Source organism: Rhinolophus ferrumequinum, chromosome 20 (assembly GCF_004115265.2).
Source record: "Rhinolophus ferrumequinum isolate MPI-CBG mRhiFer1 chromosome 20, mRhiFer1_v1.p, whole genome shotgun sequence".
NCBI classification, from domain to species: Eukaryota; Metazoa; Chordata; class Mammalia; order Chiroptera; family Rhinolophidae; genus Rhinolophus; species Rhinolophus ferrumequinum.
This window is the reverse complement of record NC_046303.1, coordinates 1997781-2017705: the sequence shown is the minus strand read 5'-3', so window position 1 is coordinate 2017705 and position 19925 is coordinate 1997781. Positions and strand designations below refer to the sequence as shown.

The 19925-nt window shown below is 45.2% G+C and overlaps 1 protein-coding gene across 3 annotated transcripts in view; it reads right to left on the bottom strand.

Moving 5' to 3' along the window:
* VWC2 (von Willebrand factor C domain containing 2) overlaps positions 1-19925 on the bottom strand; it is a 62226-nt gene that overhangs the window by 27454 nt on the left and 14847 nt on the right. For all 3 annotated transcript variants that reach the window (XM_033088059.1, XM_033088057.1, XM_033088058.1), the window contains exon 3: positions 15542-15671. In XM_033088059.1, the coding sequence (XP_032943950.1) occupies positions 15542-15671 (130 nt within the window). The remainder of the gene's footprint in view (positions 1-15541; positions 15672-19925) is intronic.

Genomic DNA, 19925 nt, shown 5'->3' with positions numbered 1-19925 from the left:
GTGAATCCACCAATAATTTATTTATGGCCTGGTACATAATCTATTTTAAAAAATATTCAGAGATGTTTAGCAATTTATTTTCTTGTTTGGCTACAATATTTTATTTGTGAGAACACTGAATTGAGCTTGTGAAAGAATTCTCATATCTTCATTCTAAAAACTAAAAGTAGAAGAATTCTGGTAGTTGTAGGTGGTCCAGTTGAAAATCCTCCTATAGACAACAATGATGTAAACTAGACAAATAAGAAACTATTAGAAGGCACTGGAAAGCCACCAAAAGGAAGAAAGAAAGCCGAGAGTGTTTACTCTGAACAGACACTGACAAAAAAAGGGTAAGATAGGAGCTTGCAGCTTTTTGCCCGAGGGTTCCAACACCCTCTTTCTAGTCCAGTCGCAGAAAAATTAGTCTTACCACCTCAAGGACAGGCAGAGGTAACAAGACAGATGGAAATTTAGGGGGGAAATCCTAGATGTGAGAGAGCCACAGAAAGGATAAGACACAAAATCCAAGTACAAAACCTACTGTCCGCTGGCTGACCGATGAGTATGCATGTGCAGCGGGACGTCTGAGGAGCTAGCCAAAAAGTGCATGCAAATGAGACAGAAGAATACCCTTGCAAGACAGAGTGCACCAAGTACCATCTGTGAATATGCTGCTCTTTTGACCACATGCATTTCCCAACGCACGTGCAGCTCATGCAAGAGAAAACTGAAGCCTTATTGGCTTGAGGTGTCAGAGGACACAGGTGGATGGGTAAATTTAGGAGAGAAACGTGGAAGCAAGAAAACAGAGAGCCTGGGCTTAAATACTAGCATAAACTGTACACGTACATGGCTGGCCAATTAACAGTGAGGCCCTCAGAGGTCCAGGCTAAGAAAGAAGCAGCTGAAGGCACAAAGGAATGTGCAAAGCTGCCACACTCCAGAGGGGACGGCCGTGTTTACAGTGGAGCCCAGGGAAGCCCAGTGCCTACTAGAAAGCCACCGAGCCTCAAAAGAAATATCAGAATCCAGAGTTGCTGTAGCATCACATCTACAATAGACAGTTTTTAAATAAAAATTATTAGCCATAAAAATAAAAGAACAACAAATATGCCTGCCCCAAACTGAAGGAAAAACAACAACAATATAAAAACCGACTTGAGAGGGTCTATGTGTTTGATGCTAAAGACAAAGATGTCCAAGCAGCTAATAAGGTATAAAGAAGTTTTAACATATGGTCTGAATGAGTCTTAATGAGTGAACATATAGGAAATGAAGACAGGAAGATGAAAACTATAAAAAGAATTCAGTAGAATTTTAGATCTGCAAAGTATAATAACTGAAATGAAAAAAAAAATCACTAGATGAACTCAATGGTAGATTGGAGAGGGAAGAAGAAAGAATCAGTGAACTTCTAGCTATTACATTGTTTTGTGCACCTGAAACTAATAAAAAATGTTTAGGGCCGGCCGGTGGCTCAGGCTGTTGGAGCTCCATGCTCCTAACTCCGAAGGCTGTCGGTTCGATTCCCACATGGGCCAGTGGGCTCTCAACCACAAGGTTGCCAGTTCAATTCCTTGAGTCCCGCAAGGGATGGTGGGCAGCGCCCCCTGCAACTAAGATTGAACACGGTACCTTGAGCTGAGCTGAGCTGCCTCTGAGCTCCTGAATGGCTCAGTTGGTTGGAGCGCGTCCTCTCAACCACAAAGTTGCCAGTTCGATTCCTCAACTCCCGCAAGGGATTGTGGGCTGCAGCCCCTGCAACTAGCAATGGCAACTGGATCTGGAGCTGAGCTGCGCCCTCCACAACTAAGACTGAAAGGACAACAACTTGAAGCTGAACGGCACCCTCCACAACTGAGATTGAAGGGACAACAGCTTGACTTGGAAAAAAGGCCTGGAAGTACACACTATTCCCCAATAAAGTCCTGTTCCCCTTCCCCAATAAAATATTTTTTTAAAAATGTTTTAAAAAAAGGTATACAATAAAAATTACCTAATTAACAAAAAGAAAGGGAAATGAACAGATCCTCAAAGACCTGTGAGACAATGTAAGAGATTTCCACATGTGTACTTTTGGAGTCCAAAAAGAATAAGACAGGGGAAAAAAAAAGCACAAAAATAACTGAAGAAATAATGACTGAAAATCTTCTAAATTTTTTGTGTTTAACAAGGTTGAAAGACACAAGATTAATAAACAGAAATCACATTCTTTCTATGTTGAAGCAACAAACAACTGGAAAATGAAATCTAACAAAAACATTTCCATTTAATGTTAGGTTTTCCTAACATTAATAATAATATTCATAATAATATTAATAATAACATTAATAATAATATTCATAATAATATTATGAATTGAATTTTAAAAAGTTGTGCAAGACCTATACAATCAAGATTATAAAACATCATTGAGAGAAATAAATGGAGAGATATGTCATGTTCACGGATTGGAAGACTCACTCTGGTTACGATCTGTATTCTCCCAAGTATCGATCTATAAACTCAAGGCAATCCCAGTCAGAATCCAAACAGGCTTTTTGTAGAAATCAAAACCTGATTTAAGCATTCTATGACAATGCATAGCCCAAAACAATTTAAAAACAAAGTCATAAATCTTATAGCACCTGATTTCAAAGCTTACAATAATTCTACAGCAATCTGTCTCACATTGACATAAGGATAAACATGTAGATCAATGCAACAGAATAGATGGTCCAGAAATAGGCAAAACAGATATGATAAATTGATTTTTGATGAAAAAGTCAAGGTAATTCAATTTGGAAAAGATAATTGTTTCAGCCAGTGCTAGGACAACTGGATATCAATAGGGGGAAAATCAAACATTACCCCTTACCTCCCACCATTTACAAAAAGTATAGACCACAGACAATAAATCTGAGACTTGAAATAATAAAACTTCTGGAAGCAATACAAGATAAACTTTTGTGACCTTGAATGAGGTAAATATGTCAGAGGACACAAAAAGTATAAACCATTAAAGAAAAATTGATACATTAGGCATCACCAAAATTAAAAATTTCTGCTCTTTGAAAGATGCCATTAAGAAAATGAAAAGGCAGGTTCCAGTCAAGATGGTGGCTAGGTAAATTCTGTGCTCACTTCCTCTCACGACCACATCAAAATTACAACTAAACCACAGAACAGCCATCACTGAGAACCATCTGAAATCTAGCAGAACCGAAACCCAACAACAACAGACATGCAGAAGAAGCCTGGTAGGAGGGGCAGAGACAGGGAACAGGCTGGTCCCACCTCCATGTGTGACCATTAAAAATTGGGAGGGATATGTTGGCTGCAGGGGAGTTCCAGAACCAGGGAGAAAAGTCCCCATAATTTCTCATTGTGAAAACCAGCAGAGATTGTGACTGAGTGAGACGAAGGGCTGCTGGAGTCCCAGACGCTCCTCCTAAAGGGCCTGCACTTGGATTTACTCACCAATGGAATCACTGGCTCTGAGCTCCAGTGCTGGGGCAGCAGGTGGAGAGGTGACAGGGACATACGGGGGTGAGGGATGGGTGGAACTGAGTTGTCTGACTTCAGAACGAGGAATGGAAGGGCAGCTTTCTCCGGGACAGAGAAGCTACCGAAGGACACTGTTTCTTTGTTGAGCCCTCCCCCTCCCTGTATGCAGACACAGGTGGATGTCATATCTGAGTCTCCATCAAACTGTCTAACATCTTTCATCTGTCACATCCTAGGGATTCCCTGAGAGGACACCCCAACCAATTTTTGGGCACAGCCAAGGCATTTCCATGCCTTTTTCGTACAAACCGCCTGCCTTAGCTCATGCTGCAGACTTTCCTAGGGTCTCTCAAAGGTTCTCAGAACCCAAACAAGCAGCATCTGGCTTGAGCATGTCCCTCACCTCTGGCTGAGCAGCCCTAAGTCTGGAACTAGTGGCAGCTGGCCTGGACCATGGCTTGGCCTCTAGAAGCACTTCCAAGCATGGCACTGGTGGTGCCTATCTGTGGTTTGCTTTGTGGCTCCTGCCAGGTAGCCCCAGGTTGGACACAGGCTAAAGCTGAACTTGACCTGCAGCGGGTCCCCTTCCAGGTGGGCTTGGGGCTGGCACGTCCAGTGGCCAGCTTCAAAAGGAGCTGGAGTTTCACTCAGCCACCTCCACACCCATGGGGCAGACTGGGCAGGCACCAGAGTCCTGCTGAGGCAGATCCTGCTCTGTAGGGTCAGCCCCTGTACCACAGCTCCTCCACTGTAGTCATGGCCAGTACTCACAACCAATGGGCACAAGGGCCAATCCCTCCCACTGGTGTATAAACAGCAACCAAGGCTCAACTACAAGGTGGGCATACACAACCCACACAAGGCACACATCTGGAGTGCATGGCTCAGATGACCAGAAAGACTGTGCCCATCCAGGAACACTAAGAGGGTCAAGGAAATGTTTTCTCCCTATACCAGGAATAAATATTTTTGGTACTGTTCATAAACTCTCAGTTTCTTAACTACATAATCTCATTTTTGAGAGATTTTGTTTTTCAAGTCTTATTTTAAATGTTTCCATAAAGTTACCTGGAATTTTTTTCCAAGTGACATTTTAGGCTTATAAATTTGATTGTTGGTACATTAAATTGACTCCTTGGAAGAGTATATTTTTAATTGAGAAATTATCTCTCCAGATGCTGAGGTACCTGGTGAACTCAAGAACATCTGTTGCATGGAAGACATTGCTGTTTCTTATCACTGTTTTCATGGATATGCCAAATATCTCCATAGGTACCCTCTTCATAGCACTGTAGAGTAACTTTCCTTAACACATTTAAGACAAAGTTCACCATTTATGATTTTTTGAGTGTTCACTGAATTCAGATGTTGGAAAAATCACAGGCCTTCTCCACTTTATCATTTCAGTAGAGAATTCCTAGAGATCCAATTTAAACATATAAGCTCAATCAAAACATTCTACACCAAATCTGATATATTCCAAAACACAATAATAAAATTTGGGAATTAAATCTTAAACATGAGAAGGTCCAGTCATGTAATTTGCTCAGTCTCTCCAGAGACATCTCAGAGCTTTCTGGTTTGAAGGTTTTCTTTCAATAATGATAACTTTCTAAAACTTCAAAATCTGAAGAGTTGGGGTTTTTCCCCCCTATTTGTTGAATACTGTGATTAAATGTTTCTGATTGATTTTGAAGTAGGCAGCCAAAATATAGAGAATCCATTTACAAAAGATAAGTCAAAAAACCTTGTTAGGAACATAGGTTGACCCCAAAGCACTTCTTCCAAGGGTCAAACATTTCTACAGAAAATCCAGGTGCAGAAAGAGGCACTACTGCCAAGCTGCAATTTTTTTTTTTAATTCACAAAAAGACATGTTTAGAGAACATTTTTAAGTTTTTGACAATTACAGCTTTGATATCTATTCTAGGATACCACAGTTTGTTTGGACAGAATTATGAATAATATAGTTGTCACAATCAACTTCAAAGGCATTTCTACTCCTGGTTCCTTAAGTTAGTAAGATTGTGATTTTGTAAGGGTGCTTTGCTCCCAAAAATGTATTCACACTAGCAGTCAAAAAATAATTTTACTTTTAACATTGAACTTTAAAAGAAAAATGCATCTAAAGAAATAATTAGCTATAGCAATAGATGTTCTACCTTTGATGATTAATTTCTAAAACTTTACTTTGATTCCAGGAATTGAATTTAAAACAAACAAACAAACAAACAAACAACCTGAGTTTGTTGTTCAAAATAACTGAATTGATTTCCTCTCTGAAACATAGGAGAAACTGATATAAAAACTGGTGTTATTTAATTTTTTCACTACATTTTTCTTCTGCTTTTGAAGCCAACATATTAATGACTGTTGTCTTATTTTCTGTACAAATATAAAAAACCTGCAATTGAAAATGACACAATAGAATATATAGATGATGTATTGTAGAAATGTACACTTGAAACCTACACAATTTTACCAACCAATGTCACCCCAATAAGTGTAATAAATAAATAAAAAAAAATTAAAAAGAAAGTGAGAGAAGTTAATTAGGAGGAAGTAGCTCTCAATGAGAAAACCTGTTCAGGGAATGACAGGTAAGTAAGTCTTCTACTGCCACATGTGTTAAATCATTGTCTTTAGAAAATCTTCTTAAAATTACTGCTAACTTTTGAACTAGAAGCCAATACTTTTTAAGCAGATTTATGTTTTCTAGTTTATTTGTATCTTTCAGCGAATTCACTGCACCCCTCTCTCATCAATGACTAGAAAAGTCTGTGCAAATTACAAGTTCATCAGCAGTCGCCTTGTGAAACAGAAAAATCAATACTAAAGGTTGGCTAAATGTTCACTTTCTTCCTAATTGCATTTTTTTTTTTTTAGTTCACTGCTAATGAAATGATTAGTTGCCAAACAGAAAAGCATTGTTTTGACTCCCCTTCTGGAAGGGCCACCATTGAGCTCAGCTCCAGGCAGCAGGAGGGCTCAGCCCTGTGCACACCCACGACCTTTTCAGGGTTCCTATCCTGCCGACTTCCCAGCCTCGCTGTTCCTTTGGGGTATGCCTGTCAATTTTCATCTTTTCAGTCATTTCCAATGATCCCTTTCTGCCGGTTTAGTTGGGAACCGCAAAGGCACCGTAGGCTTAAACGATGGAAGAGCCAACTCCAGTGAGATGAGCTTTCCTTTGTATCCCCGGCATATGCATTTACACATATTTACGCTCCTTCAGAACACTAGACAAAAATCAAATTCTTGTCAGTTCCATTTGAATTTGTGAACAAAATGTCACTAGTGGAACATTTCATAAGGAGGTGAAAGACCCATTTGCAGGCATTGGATTTCATTTTAATTATATTTTTCAAAAAATTTACATTCCCTACAAAATTCCTCTAAAGTAAGAATAGACTGGATGAAATTGATTTCTTGAAGACCCATATCCTTTTATTCTCCCCTGCTTATAAAATCTTAATGAATGAGCCCTTCCTTCAGGCTTTTCATTACTCCTGGGGCCCGGCGGGAGAGTCTGAGTGCCTTCATTATTCTCACGCTGGATTTCAGATAATGAACGCCAAGCTGCCCCGGTGATAATCGTTTCCTGGAGCCTGGGGTTGGAAGCAGTAGCATGTGAGATGTTTCTGGCACTCAAACGGGTCAGGGCCCATGGAAGCCATGGGGAGAGGGTCAGTAAGGTATTTACAAGAGCTGAAAAGAAACATTTCCTTCCAGGGAGCTTGGTATGGTCTCTCTCTCTCAAAGAAAGGACAGGAAGCTTGGTCTCTCTGCTTCCTTTATTTAAAAGGGATCAGATCTTGGAAATACATAAATATTTTATTTTACATTTTAGTCTGCACAGTGGTCCCCACGTGTGGGCATGGCAGGGGAGAATGGTGTATGAAATGAGTAAGTTCCATCCCCAGCCTTGAGGACACCGGGGGGGAAAACAGGAACGGGTCCTCAGGGCGGAAGTCCTCAGCAGGGGTGTGTCCTGTGAACAGGAAAGTGGGAGCACGTGCAAAGCAGGAGATGGATGCTGGCACTGGCTCTGGAACGGGTAGTTTTGTTTGTTACGGGGGGTTGTAATGTGCACCAGGTGAAGTGAGCCACTGAGGAAGAGCAGGTGAAGGGATGTGTCTGTGGCTCGGTAGATCCTACACGGGAGGCTGGCCTGGGGGGGCAGAGGGCACGGGGGACAGGCAGGGGCTCTGGGACTGTGCCGTGCGTTTCCAGGGGCAGGGGAGAGGGATTCGAGTATCTAATTACTAGAAGACATGTGAATTTCGGGTTTTTAGGGGGAAATGTGAGACGCTGTTGTAAGTATTAATCACAGGTACTCGATTTGTTAAGACCCTCCCCCTCCTTTAAATTGTATATGATATATGAATTTTTAAAGGCAAGTTCATATGCATTCTCTCCCATTTTACCTATTTCCTATCACAGATGAGGAAAGTGAGCCCCAGCTGTGGCCAGTGACTCCCTTTGTGGCACAGGAGGAGACAGCAGCGGCGCAAGCACAGCCAGCAGCCCTTCCGGAGCTTATGTGTCTCCCCATCCACGAGGGAAGGTGATATGGACCTTTCTTCTCTCTGTGGGTCTTCACAGAATAACTGTTTGTCTTGGCTAAAATGCTTATCTTGTTCATTTACAGAATGACTTGCTGATATAACTAAGATGGAGAAAAACAAGAAAATGTGTGAATTAACACGAGAAGAGAACGTTGTTCTTTCTGCGCACCCAAAATGGGTTGCTGAGTAACGCTGTCAGAGATATTTATGTGTTCGAGTCAAAGCGTAATAGACTGTTAGCACTGATGGGCCCCTCATCTGGCCCATTTGGAAAGTGTTTGCCTCTGAATCTTGCTCCCCAGCCTCTGAACGCTGAGCAATGGCTCTAAGCGTCAGAAGAAAAGCCAGCTTTGAAGGCATCCCATGTCCTTTCAGTGTCCACATGTCAGCCTCACCCTCCTGAGGTGAGAGGCGCCAGCATGTACCTTTGTGCCTGCTGTGGGCGGCTCCTCATGTGACTACAGAGTTGTTCAAACTACTGCTAGCATTTTTACCCAATGTTACGAGAATCAGGCTCTAACACAGGTTAAAATAGACATTCTTTCCAGAGGCTTACAATTCTTTCATCTGAAAATCTGAGTGCTCCTAATTAAAGAATCGGGGATTTTTTTCTCCCGTGTCACAATGCTTTACTCAGTGACGGGTGATGGGCCTTCAATAGACACTCAGCGAATGTGTGATTAATGGCAGGTTCAACGCACAGCTGTCAGCGTTGCCCAATGGGAACCGCTCCTCGGCGAATGCGTTCGTTGTAAAAAAGATGAGACGCAATTTTCAGAACTGGCAGTGTAGAGATGCCTCCTGGGGCAAGGGCTGTTTTATACCTGAAGTTTATCATCCTGAAAGACAAATACAAGGTGTGGGGTTTGCTGTTCCCATAAGTGCAGACATCTTCTGATCAGCAGCGAGGAAGTCCACGCTAAGCATATTCACCAGCTATTCTCCGGGGATGGAGACAGACTGGGTGAGCTGTGCGGGCGCTGTCTGCCTTCACACCATCTATGCTGACAGCTCATTTCTCCCGAGTGCATCCCACCTCAGCAGTCTGGACGCAATTCACGTCGCCTCGGGTAATGGCACCAATGCTCACTCTGTTGACGTGGTGGGGATGCCTGCCCGTCTTGGGATGAATCGCTTTATTGCATATTGTGGCAACTGTTTTCCATGCCTGAGGACACCAGCTGGAGAGATTTGAGACCACTGCTTTACTGACCAAGAGGCTCTGAACGGATGGGTGATGGCAAAGGAGGATGGATGGATGGATGGATGGATGGATGGATGGATGGATGATTGTCCAGAGAACAAATACAACTGGAAGCGGAACCTGGTCTGCTGCTTCGGTCCGCTATGGTGTTCATGGTACAAATTCAGGGCATCCTTGAAAGAATCTGGTGGTGGGCGTCACATTTTAGCACACGTTGAAGTACAGCTTCATTGGCCAAAGCCGTCCTGAGTCCCCACCCAGCAGCAGGCGTGACGTGGCTCATCGTGCGGTGAGCGTACAAGCTCCTATACAACATGGTCTCATCTGCGGGTGAGGAAACTGAAGAGGAAAAACTGAAGGAGGTGATAGGGATCCCCCTGGAAAGTCACTGCTGCCAAGCTCCAAAGCCAGGGTGTCTCTCACTACTTCAAGGAATGTAGTCTAACTTGACAGCTCAAGATGTTGAACAAAGGGCATCTAAAAGCCATGTCTTCCATTTGAGTCCACAACCTGCTCTCCCGAGGGCTCTGAGCCCTACAACCAGAGTGACCATAGAGTTCGAGCAGAACTGTGCTACTTCCATCCCGAAGCCCCTTCTCTGTGCCTCATTGCCTCAGGATTTAATCTGACACACACCATGGCATATAGGTCCTCCATGAGCTCATCCAGGCGCTTCCTCAGCTGTCCTTCCAGTTCCAGGCTTGGGGAACTATTCCAGCCACAAGCAGGGTGCCTCCAGCCCTGCACGGGCCCAGCCCAGGAGCACACTGCTCCTCTCCCTCTCCATCCACAACCCCGCCTGCACCCCTCCTCCCCTCACAATGCTCCTCGACCTTCCCCTCACCTCCTCCATGTTTCTGGAGAGTCTCCTGTGCATTTTATCTCCTGTGGCATCAGCGAAGGGCCATCCGCTATCTGTGGACTAAGTTAATGTAGCTCTAAATCCATCATGTTACTTAATTGTCACAAAACGTCCACACATGTAGCCATGTTAATGTGTCTATTTTACAGGCACAAAAAGGATACAGAGAAATCAAGTGGCTTGATCAAACTCTTACTCTGAAGACCTCATTGTATTACATACAGCACAGTCCAACAGCTGATTTTCACTCCAGTGACTTTCAGACATCAAGAACCATTTCAGTTGTGCTCAAAGTGACTCTGTTAAGAAGGTAGACCAGTATAATACCTTGTAGAAAAAAATGCCATTGAAATATTTTGAAGTGTAGGGGCTTAATATTGAAATGATGAGCACCACTTTCCATAAATTATTGAAAGGTTAACAGGTTTATCATAAAACCAGAGGCTTTATAAATGTGGGGAAGCTTTTGTCACACAACATGGTGATGTGTATCAGAACCATGAAAATGTTCCGAGCCTGTGACCTAACCATCTCACTCCCGGGCATTTATCCTAATGAAATCATTCAAAAACAAATAAAGGCTATACACACCATGATGTGTCCTGCAGTATTGCTCAGGGTTGTCAACACCTCCCTCACCACTTTCATCATAGTTCAAGTAAAGCCGCAGACACAGTCATTTACAGGGCCACGTCCCCTCTAGTCTATGAGCTCATTAAGGGCGGGCACATCTTGGCATCTGCAGTGAAATCAATAATGAGTGTCTCAATGTCTTATAAAAGCAATACAGATGTGCATATGCACACACACACACACACACACACACACACACACACACACTCCTCTCCAAAAACCTACAGGGAACCCAATGTTCAGGAAGAGAGCAAGTTTAATTACGGTGTCTCCACAGGTCTTGCACCAGAGTACGGTGTGATTTGTATGTTATGTCCCCTTTGACTTTCTTAGTGATTATTCTAAGAATTAAAATATGCATCTGAATTGATCACAATGTAATTTCATTAGAACAGGAAACTCATTGCTTTTCCTCTCATGTCTTTGTACCAAGAACAGGCGCAGTCCCAGAACTGCAGTGTTCCGGACATGGTGGTAAGTGGTGGCCACCCAGAACCTAACATGTGTCCCTCTGACAGCAGAACCGGGAGAAGGACACTGAGGTTCAGAGAGTCGGGACTCCCCATCATATTTTTCCTCTCTCTTTTCATCTCTTCATTTTGTTTTGATGTGTTGGAATTATTTACCATTTGCCAGATGTTTTTGCAGATATGAGTACTGCATATATTTTTTCAAATATGTGGGCAGTTTTTCTCCAGCTAAATAGTGTTTGATGAACAGAGGTTCTTAATTTTGTAAAGAGTCAATAGTGAGGCCATAGGGGAGTCGGCTTTTCCTTGTAAGAAGGATCTTGATATGAATCTCTCTCTCTCTCGCTCTCTCTCTCTCACACACACACAAACACACACAGCCCATTCAGTTCTGTCCAACTCATTACATGTGATTTAATTACGATGTTATCCTATTGTCTGAAATAAACAGGAAAAAAACAACAACAAAGTATGTCTAATTCTTAGTGCTTTTCACATATTTTCCATGAAATTGTTTTTAATAATTTGAAGTCTCAGTATTTATCTTCACATTTTCCTAAGTTTTCGTCTCCTCCAAAAACAGCCATATTTATTTCCTTGTGGAAATAAAGCTGCAAATTACTGTTAAGCAACACTGATGCTTGAGGGAGATATACAACGCCTGTCCCTAGTGCCTGTGTGCTCTTGGTAACATCGTACCCCGTGGGCATGGTGTGTCCCCTTAGAGAACAGGAGCTGATCCTAGCGAGGCCCTCGTATTTCAACAGCAATGTCTCACTTCAGCAATTCTCTTCGTCTGCATATATCACGTAAGATGCGTGTCACGTAAGATGAGTGTCACATAAGATGTGTGCCACGTAAGATGCGTGCATCATGTAGGATGCGTGCACACGTGCAGGATGAAGGGACTGGAATTCAGGGGTGCCGTGGACCTCACCCCTGAAGTGCACCTGTCACCACAGAAAACCTGAAATCTTGCAAGTCAATATAACACTCACTGTTTGGATCACTGGGGAAAAACAAAAACAGTGCCACACTAACAGCCATTATCAAAAGAGAATCCTCAGGAGATTGAGTTCTACAAGTCAATAAAATGAATAGATTAAGTTACGTTTGATTTGTGATCGTTTATTTATAGTCCACGCATTCTTGGTTTCAAATTTTCACTCCTTTGATGCAAATGACTTTGGCAGCTTGCAACTGAGCTGCAATTCTCCTTCTGTCAGGAGAAAGAGCTATTTAACGCTGCAGGTCAAGACATGAGAGTGGGAGGGTGAAGTCCAGTTTACTGAGATCCCCAGGTAAAGCCTTCATAGTCCATCCAAGCTAAGTCTATCCGAGCATTTAATTTCACCGAAGGTACCATTTTCGATGTCCTGTAAACTGTGATCTATCAGACATGTAATTTTTGTTTTTATAAAAACATTATTTTTTTCTGTGCGAGTGGCATGGATGGACTGCCATAAATTATTCACTAATCTCAGTCATTTGTACAGAACATTCATTTCTGATAGAAACTGTTTTCATCTTTCAAGCAAATACTTTACTAAGAATTCCAAACACCATGTGCCCTTTCAAGGTCAGAAAACCCGACAACTAGAGACAGCTGAATGCCAAATTATATCTGTTGACTATGTTACAACAAAGCTTAATAGTACAACTGTGATTAGACACATTGAAGTTTATTCTAGTTATAGTCCTGAAAATAAGTCGTTGATGTTTTGATATAATTGGATCAAACATTTGAATACAAATCCTTTTGTAATCTGTAATCCTTCTTTAACCTAGTTTTTTAAAAAACATATTCATCCTCCTAAGAATCTCTAATATGCTACCCAAAATAATCCTGCTTCACTTCATCCCACGCTGTCTCTCAAAGTAGAGAGGCAATGGGAGAGCATCTGGAAGTTTGCCACCGTAGCAACAACCACCTTCTCTCTCCAAACACTATCGCTGCCATATTAAACATCCTGTGAATTTCAGAGTAGACCTTCTTTATATGGATTTTACTTTCGAACATTCTTTGCTATTAAAAAATAAAATTATACCTTAATGACAAAAATTGAGTATAAATAGAATGACTTTAAATCCTTATAAAATGTTAACATACTCACACATGATAAAGAATAATTTTTATCAAGAATTTAAATAATTTCTAAATATAACTCTCTGACTCTGTGTTCTAAGCGGGATATATCCAAAGGGCAAAAATAAATGCAAAGAAATACTGAACTTTACTCAGTAGGTTTCATGCTGGTGGTGGTATAAATAGAAGGTATATCCTGTGTGTATTGTGGGAAAGAACAAATAAGTAAAAAGATGGTGCTGGGTTATCCACAGAGATGGGGAGAGAGCAGGAGAAAGACAGAGCTCAAAAGAGATAAAGCAAACATGGCAAAATGTTAATAACATGTAAATACAGTGAAGGGTACGCAACTGTTCAAAATCATTGCAAGTTTTCTGCAGGTTTGAAACTTTCATATTTTTGGGGATTGAAAAAATCCTCAGGGACTGAAACCTTGATTCCCCATCTTTTATAAACATCCAAACGAAGATGACCTGAATGTCTAAAGCCCCACCTTTGTTTCCTACCCTAAAAGACGAGACAAGCATGCAGTCTCTGGGACCCTGGAGGTGCCAGATACCTGAGCAGGCTGCATGTAAGCCATCACGACATTCCCTGAGACTCAGCGGGAGGTCAGGGCTCTGCATCTGGACATCAGCCACCGTCATCCCCCAAGAGACCACAGGCAACACCTGTTCGCCTCACCAGGCTGAAAGTCCACGCCCCAGCAAAGCGCCACCAGCCTGTCCACCGGCTTCTCCTTCCAAACCTCAAGACTCTGCCCTCTTGTCAGTCCTAACTAACCCTAGCAAAGTGAACCTTGCTGATTCCCTCCACCCCGCAGCTAGTGTTGGGCTTTATTTCTCAAAGCTAGTCCATGCTCAAAGCCCTGATCATTTTCAGGGACTCACAGCTCATGGTCTCCATTTGTCATAATTAATACACTCGGAAGAACGGCCTACTCCATATCAAGTCCCACTAGGACATCTTTTGATGCCATCCACTGACGTTCAGACGACTGCACAAAGCACTTCTCCGCAATTATTTCACCGGGTGTTTACACCCCTAACACAGTGACTTTCTTCTTTCAGAGCTCTCCTTCTTCCCTGGAAACTTCTTCCTCTATTTATTTGTTTCAAGGGTTTTCCAATTTGCTGGTGAATCTGGGTACCTGCGTGTATCTAGTGAAAAGTATCTGTGCTACGTCCCGGCCCACACCGTCTGGCTGGCATGACTGCAGACTCCCAGAATTGTCTCCGACACTAATAGCAGCCCTATGTAACCACCTGCCAATAATGCAGGCCACATCACACGGCGGCCAAGCTCGGTCCAGCAACGCTGCCGCTGGCGAGCTGACGACCTCACAGGTTCGCCCGTTCCGTCTCTGAAATGCTCAGGCCATGGAATTGTTCTCATCTTTGTGAGCCAATCTGTGGCTTCTGCCATGAATCCTACCACAGGCCTAGCAGCCACGGCCACGCAGGGACTGGCCCATCCCTCTGGCGAGGGAAGACGTTCGTACACTTGAAGACTTGGTCATGTCTCCAATGTCAGCTCTCTTTGAAGTTACACTCAACCGCTTTATCAAACTGTCCTCTGGAGCCATAATGTCAAGACCATTCTCCTTGGGAACGCACTCTTGTCAAACATCCTCTTAGAGTGGAGGCCCAGAGTCACACTCAGTACTTCAGGTAAGAGGTAATTCTCACTGCTCGGGAGGAAGAAACACTCTGCCTTTATAAATTATGATCAAGAACGCCATGCCATTTCTAATTCACACAGCAGACAAGGCTTTTGATCTACCCCGGGCTCTCACTGGATATAAGAGGAGCTTCTCTTCCTGCCTAATTTGCTTATGAAAAATATTCAATTATGTGTCAAGTTTTAATTCACTGAGTAATGAAAAGTAAATGGGCCTAACCGGCATGTTTGATTTGTCTTGGAAAGGGGAACTGCTTTGCAAGAACAAACAAAGTTAAATTAAAATAAGTGACTCTCCTCAATTGTGGAAATTGGATGTCTCCGCGAAGAACCTCACGTCTGTAAACACGGGGCTGACACCAACGAGAGAGCACCTGCCTTACTACAGAGCCACTCCCAACTGTCCCCGGGGGCCTCGAGGTTGCAGAGCATGCACGTGACTTTGTGTGGAGAGACGTGTGCACGCTCACACCTCTGTGCGTCTTTCGTGGACCGGGAAGTAAGAGACGAACCCGTGCGTGGACCGTGGGGCGGGAGTTGGCGCCCGCCCGCCTTTGGCACGTCACATACCGTTCTTGCAGATGGGGCAGCACTGGTCGGGCTCGTACACCGGGTCCACACACTCCGTCTGGGGACACGCGGACACTGTGCACAGCACCTCCCCATTGGCCTCACAGCGGCACCTCTCGCATGGAGACACCTGGAACAGAAGCCCACGGTCAGGGGGTGCATGCTGCCGACCTCGTCTTTCAAATTCACGTTTTCCTTCCCCGAACATTCTGTGAAGACATCTAAGTGTCTTAGGAATGTAAACAAACACAAAATGATCCCGCCCAGGGATTTTCAAAGCGTGGACACAGTGGTCCCGGGCTTGGGTGGGTCCCGCGGGGGCGGCAGCAGGGCTGGGCCGCAGGGCTCTCCTCCCCTGTCAGGGGCTCGCGCAGCAGCTGTGTTACCGCCATCCCCATGCTGAGCTACCTGGAGGAAGACTACTGCTTAAGTACTAAGCAATAGGATGTCGTATTGAATTCTGGCCCAACCCCTCCTCACGCAGGGGAATCGCTTTTTCATAGCCCTGCCAAGGGCCACCCGACCTCACCCGGCACACCCCTGACCTTTGAGTTAGGAAGGGGTGAGGGAAGGAGACACTTCTCAGAGCCAGGCGCCAGCCAGGAGCTGTCTGAACGTGACCCCTTCTAACTCTCACCGCAACACAAAAACATGCCGACTACACTTCCTGATGAGGAAACAGACTCAGGTGTCCGGCAACCTGCCCGGAGCAGGCCCTTCAGAGGGGGCTCCAGGCCCCACAGTGCACGGGGTCTCCTTCCCAGGCCTCGTGGGTGTCCCCTTGCACCACCCCGTGTGACCGGCTCCTTCCACGCACTGCGCTTCACCTGCCTCACTGTGCTTTCCAGCCACGGGCCTCAGTTCTAAGTCTGGGATCACTGCAGTCAAGTGTGACGGCAGTTCCTGCGGAGGCCGTGCCCCGCCAGCAGCGTCCCCCACAGGAATTTGCGTGGGCCATCATGTGGGTCATTCCGGCCCTGACAACCACCAGGGAAATGACTTTTCATCTGGGCTGACTCGGGACAAAGCAGAAAGAGCATATGGGGACCCAGCAATAAGCAGCAGAAGCTGTGACATGGGAATATAGGCTTTAAGAGACAGTGGACATGGGTAGACAATGTCAAGCTGAGATTCCTGGGCTGGGAAGCCCCGGATGACTTTTGTGTACGACACAATGACACCAGCACTTGTCAGGTAAAGGACGCACATGACATTCTCAATGCTTGCACTGTCTACACCATGCAGAAAATAAAACCTGAGGTCTCCACCGAATGGCTTGTTATTCCATGAAGCAAACTTGTGTTTGAAGGCATGTTTCTCAGGCACCAGACCACAGCCAATATGGCTGGGAGTCAGGACTCAGGCCGCTTGTTCTAAGTCAGACCTCCCCACCTAATACTAAGGGGTTCCTGGGACACAAGTCACATGATCGAGGTCTGAATCCTGCTCTTGACTCTGTCCCGAGTCTCTGCCCCCGTCAGACACTTCCTCCTGCCTCGCCTGCCCACCAGTGACTTGGGAAAGCCAGCCGGTTTTTCTCCACCCAACCTTAAACACAACTTCCTGCCTTCTGCTGCCAGAAAAGGCCACTGGCCTGGGTAAGAAATCCCTTGAATCCTGTTGCGACCGCCATTAAATTTCCAATCTGGAACGATTTAGTGTGACAGCTGGAGTGGGTGCCATGAAACCCCATTGCTGCCAAATGCGTTGCTCCCCGTGGCCACAGAGCAATTCCAGGCTGAGTGCAGATGCTTCCCTAGGAACAGGCACATGGGAGGCAAGACCACCCAGAGCAACCTGCCAAGTAACTATAATGTTCTCATAGATGAGATTAGTTTAAGCACAGAAAAGAAAGAGAAGTATGAGCTAGTGGACCTCAGCACGGACCTTTCTCAATTAAACTATTCAACATCAAATAAACTTTTCTCGCCATTTCTCTTTTTCTTCCATCAGCAGAGATGCTCCACTTACTTTTCTAAACCCCGCTGTTGGATTCTGCAATGACTAAAATAAGATGGACATGAAAACAAAGAGAAACACTGAAATCTGGGCTGTCCCTCTTCCTTCCTCTCTCCCAAGCCTTCTCAACTCTTTAAGTCCCAGGAGCCCTTGAATTCTTCTGGGAGCTCTGGGCTGGAGCACAGGGTCTTTGTCACTGAGTTCCCAGGCCCCGTCTGCAGGTGTGAGGCCAGCCAGACTCACAAGTGCCAAAGCCATGTGTCTACCACATCTAAGGCTGTTACAGTGACCGAGCCAGTGGGAGATGCTGGACGGGCTAAACACTGGGTAAACACTGACCGAGTTGAGAAAGACATGGTTGCAAAGATGCAACAGCTAAAATCAACTTACACAGCACATTATGAAAAACATAAAACATAAAATCTGTTTCTGGAAGGGTCACTGAACACCTCATAAAGAGCCACGCAAGGATTCGATGCCACATGTAAGGAAAAGGAAGAGAGTGAAACCTTTCTAGTGAGAGAGGTTACGGTTACACATTTAGCCCACGAAGGGAAGAGAAGATACAGACACGAGGATGACACAAACACCCACGCGGTGACGTCACAGGAGGGACCTGACGTCACAGGAGGGACCTGACGGTGAATGAAGGGATGTGTGGACACTGAGCAGCTAAAGCCCCAGCCTGAGACCAGAAGCTGAATTTCAAGGTTCTGAAGCCACCCAGCCCTGACCTCAGGGGACAGGGTCACACCACGCTCTGCTTATTCTGTATTTTCCTACCGTTCGACCCTGTGAGTCAGGATCTGCTTTAAATAGCTAAAGTTTATATTGAGTAGCTGAGGACTCGTGCTCCCTTACTCACTCAGTCAAACTTCTTTTCAAATCCAAACATGGGAGACACGAGGCACGCACACATCCAGCTTGCAGCCCGGGGAGGACGCACACGGAGGTCATGGGACTGACACCTGGGACGGCTTCTCTGGGTCCCACCAGCAGCCCCTCCACCCTCCACTGACCAACCCCAGGGGCTCACCACTTTGCAGAGTCCTGTATTCTCCAGGAGAGACACGGAGACATGACCCGTGCTCAGTCAGGGTGGGAGCGGAGATATGAGCACGAAGAGGAACTAGCAGGATGGTGGGAAGTGGCAGATGCCAACTGGCCTGCACACATGTTAACAATTCTGAAGGCCCAATGGTCACTTGTGTTTGGGACAACGGGGAAGAGATCAAACTAGAATGTTGTCACGTTAGTGGGGAGCACTGGCGCACGTAAGGAAGGGACGGCCGTCGAGACAAGCAGGGGCCTCACGGACAGGTCCCTCCTGGGCAGAGAGCCCAGTGGGGATCCCTAGGCCCGTATGGCTCCAAGACCAGTGTCCTGAGAGGCTGGGCCGGGCAGCTGCAGAGAGCAGGGGCCCTAACACCAGGGCTGCCAAGAAGTATACAACGGCAGCCCCCCAAGGCAGCACAATGTCCCCACGGCCACGAGACCGGCCGCAGCTCAGCACAGGAGACCTGGCTCTACCACAGGGGACAAGGCAAGAAGCAGGAGATGTCACGGGGACAAGGTGCCTTTCCCAGTGCTGTGAGGCTACGTGCGTTCTTCCCGGCACCATCTTGGGAGGAATACAGGAAGGAGGCAGACGTCTTGGGAGAACTCCTGACCTGCTTAGTACTTACCCCAAAGTGATGAGACTCCTAAGACTTCAAAAGACTGAGATTTGCCAGAGGGACCTTGAAACTTTAAACTGACAAGAACAAACGCTTTCCACCATCATCTGGTGTGGGCAATTCCACAGCTACCAGAACTGTTCTAAAGTGAAAGAACGTGGTCCCAGAGTTTGCACATCCGAGTTTTGTTTACACATTTTACCCCATTATGTGATTATTTCCACGACCTCAAATCAAGAAACAAGTCACCAGAGGCACAAACTGCAAACAGCCTTCCCAAGAGCAGTCTTTGAGTGGCCCTGGATGACAAGCAGCCTCCCAAAACCAGTGTCCCAGTTTCGTCACCAGATGGCGAAAGTGGCCTTTCCAGTTGCTGAGTCCGTCTTTCTGAAAGTGCCCAGGGTTACCCTTACTTAGCAGGACTCACCTAGAAGGAAACCACCAAGTCCCCTTCTTTTTAAACCACGGGGTCTTAGTAGCTTCTGATAACCCGGAAGGAACTGTGTTATTTTGGAACTGGAGGAAAAAGCAGGAGTGGTGTCCTGTAATTCTGCTTTCTCTGGAGTGAAAACCTACCCACAGGTCTGGTGAACTGCCAGGAATGTCACAGCAAGTCAGGCACCGGCCTGAACTCAGAGTCTGGTCCGGCCACCGGACCACTCACATACTGCCTTCACAAGGACGTCCTGGGCCGTCCTTCCTGATTTCGCCAGCCCCTCCTGACTCCTGCAAGAAGTCTGGAAGATGCC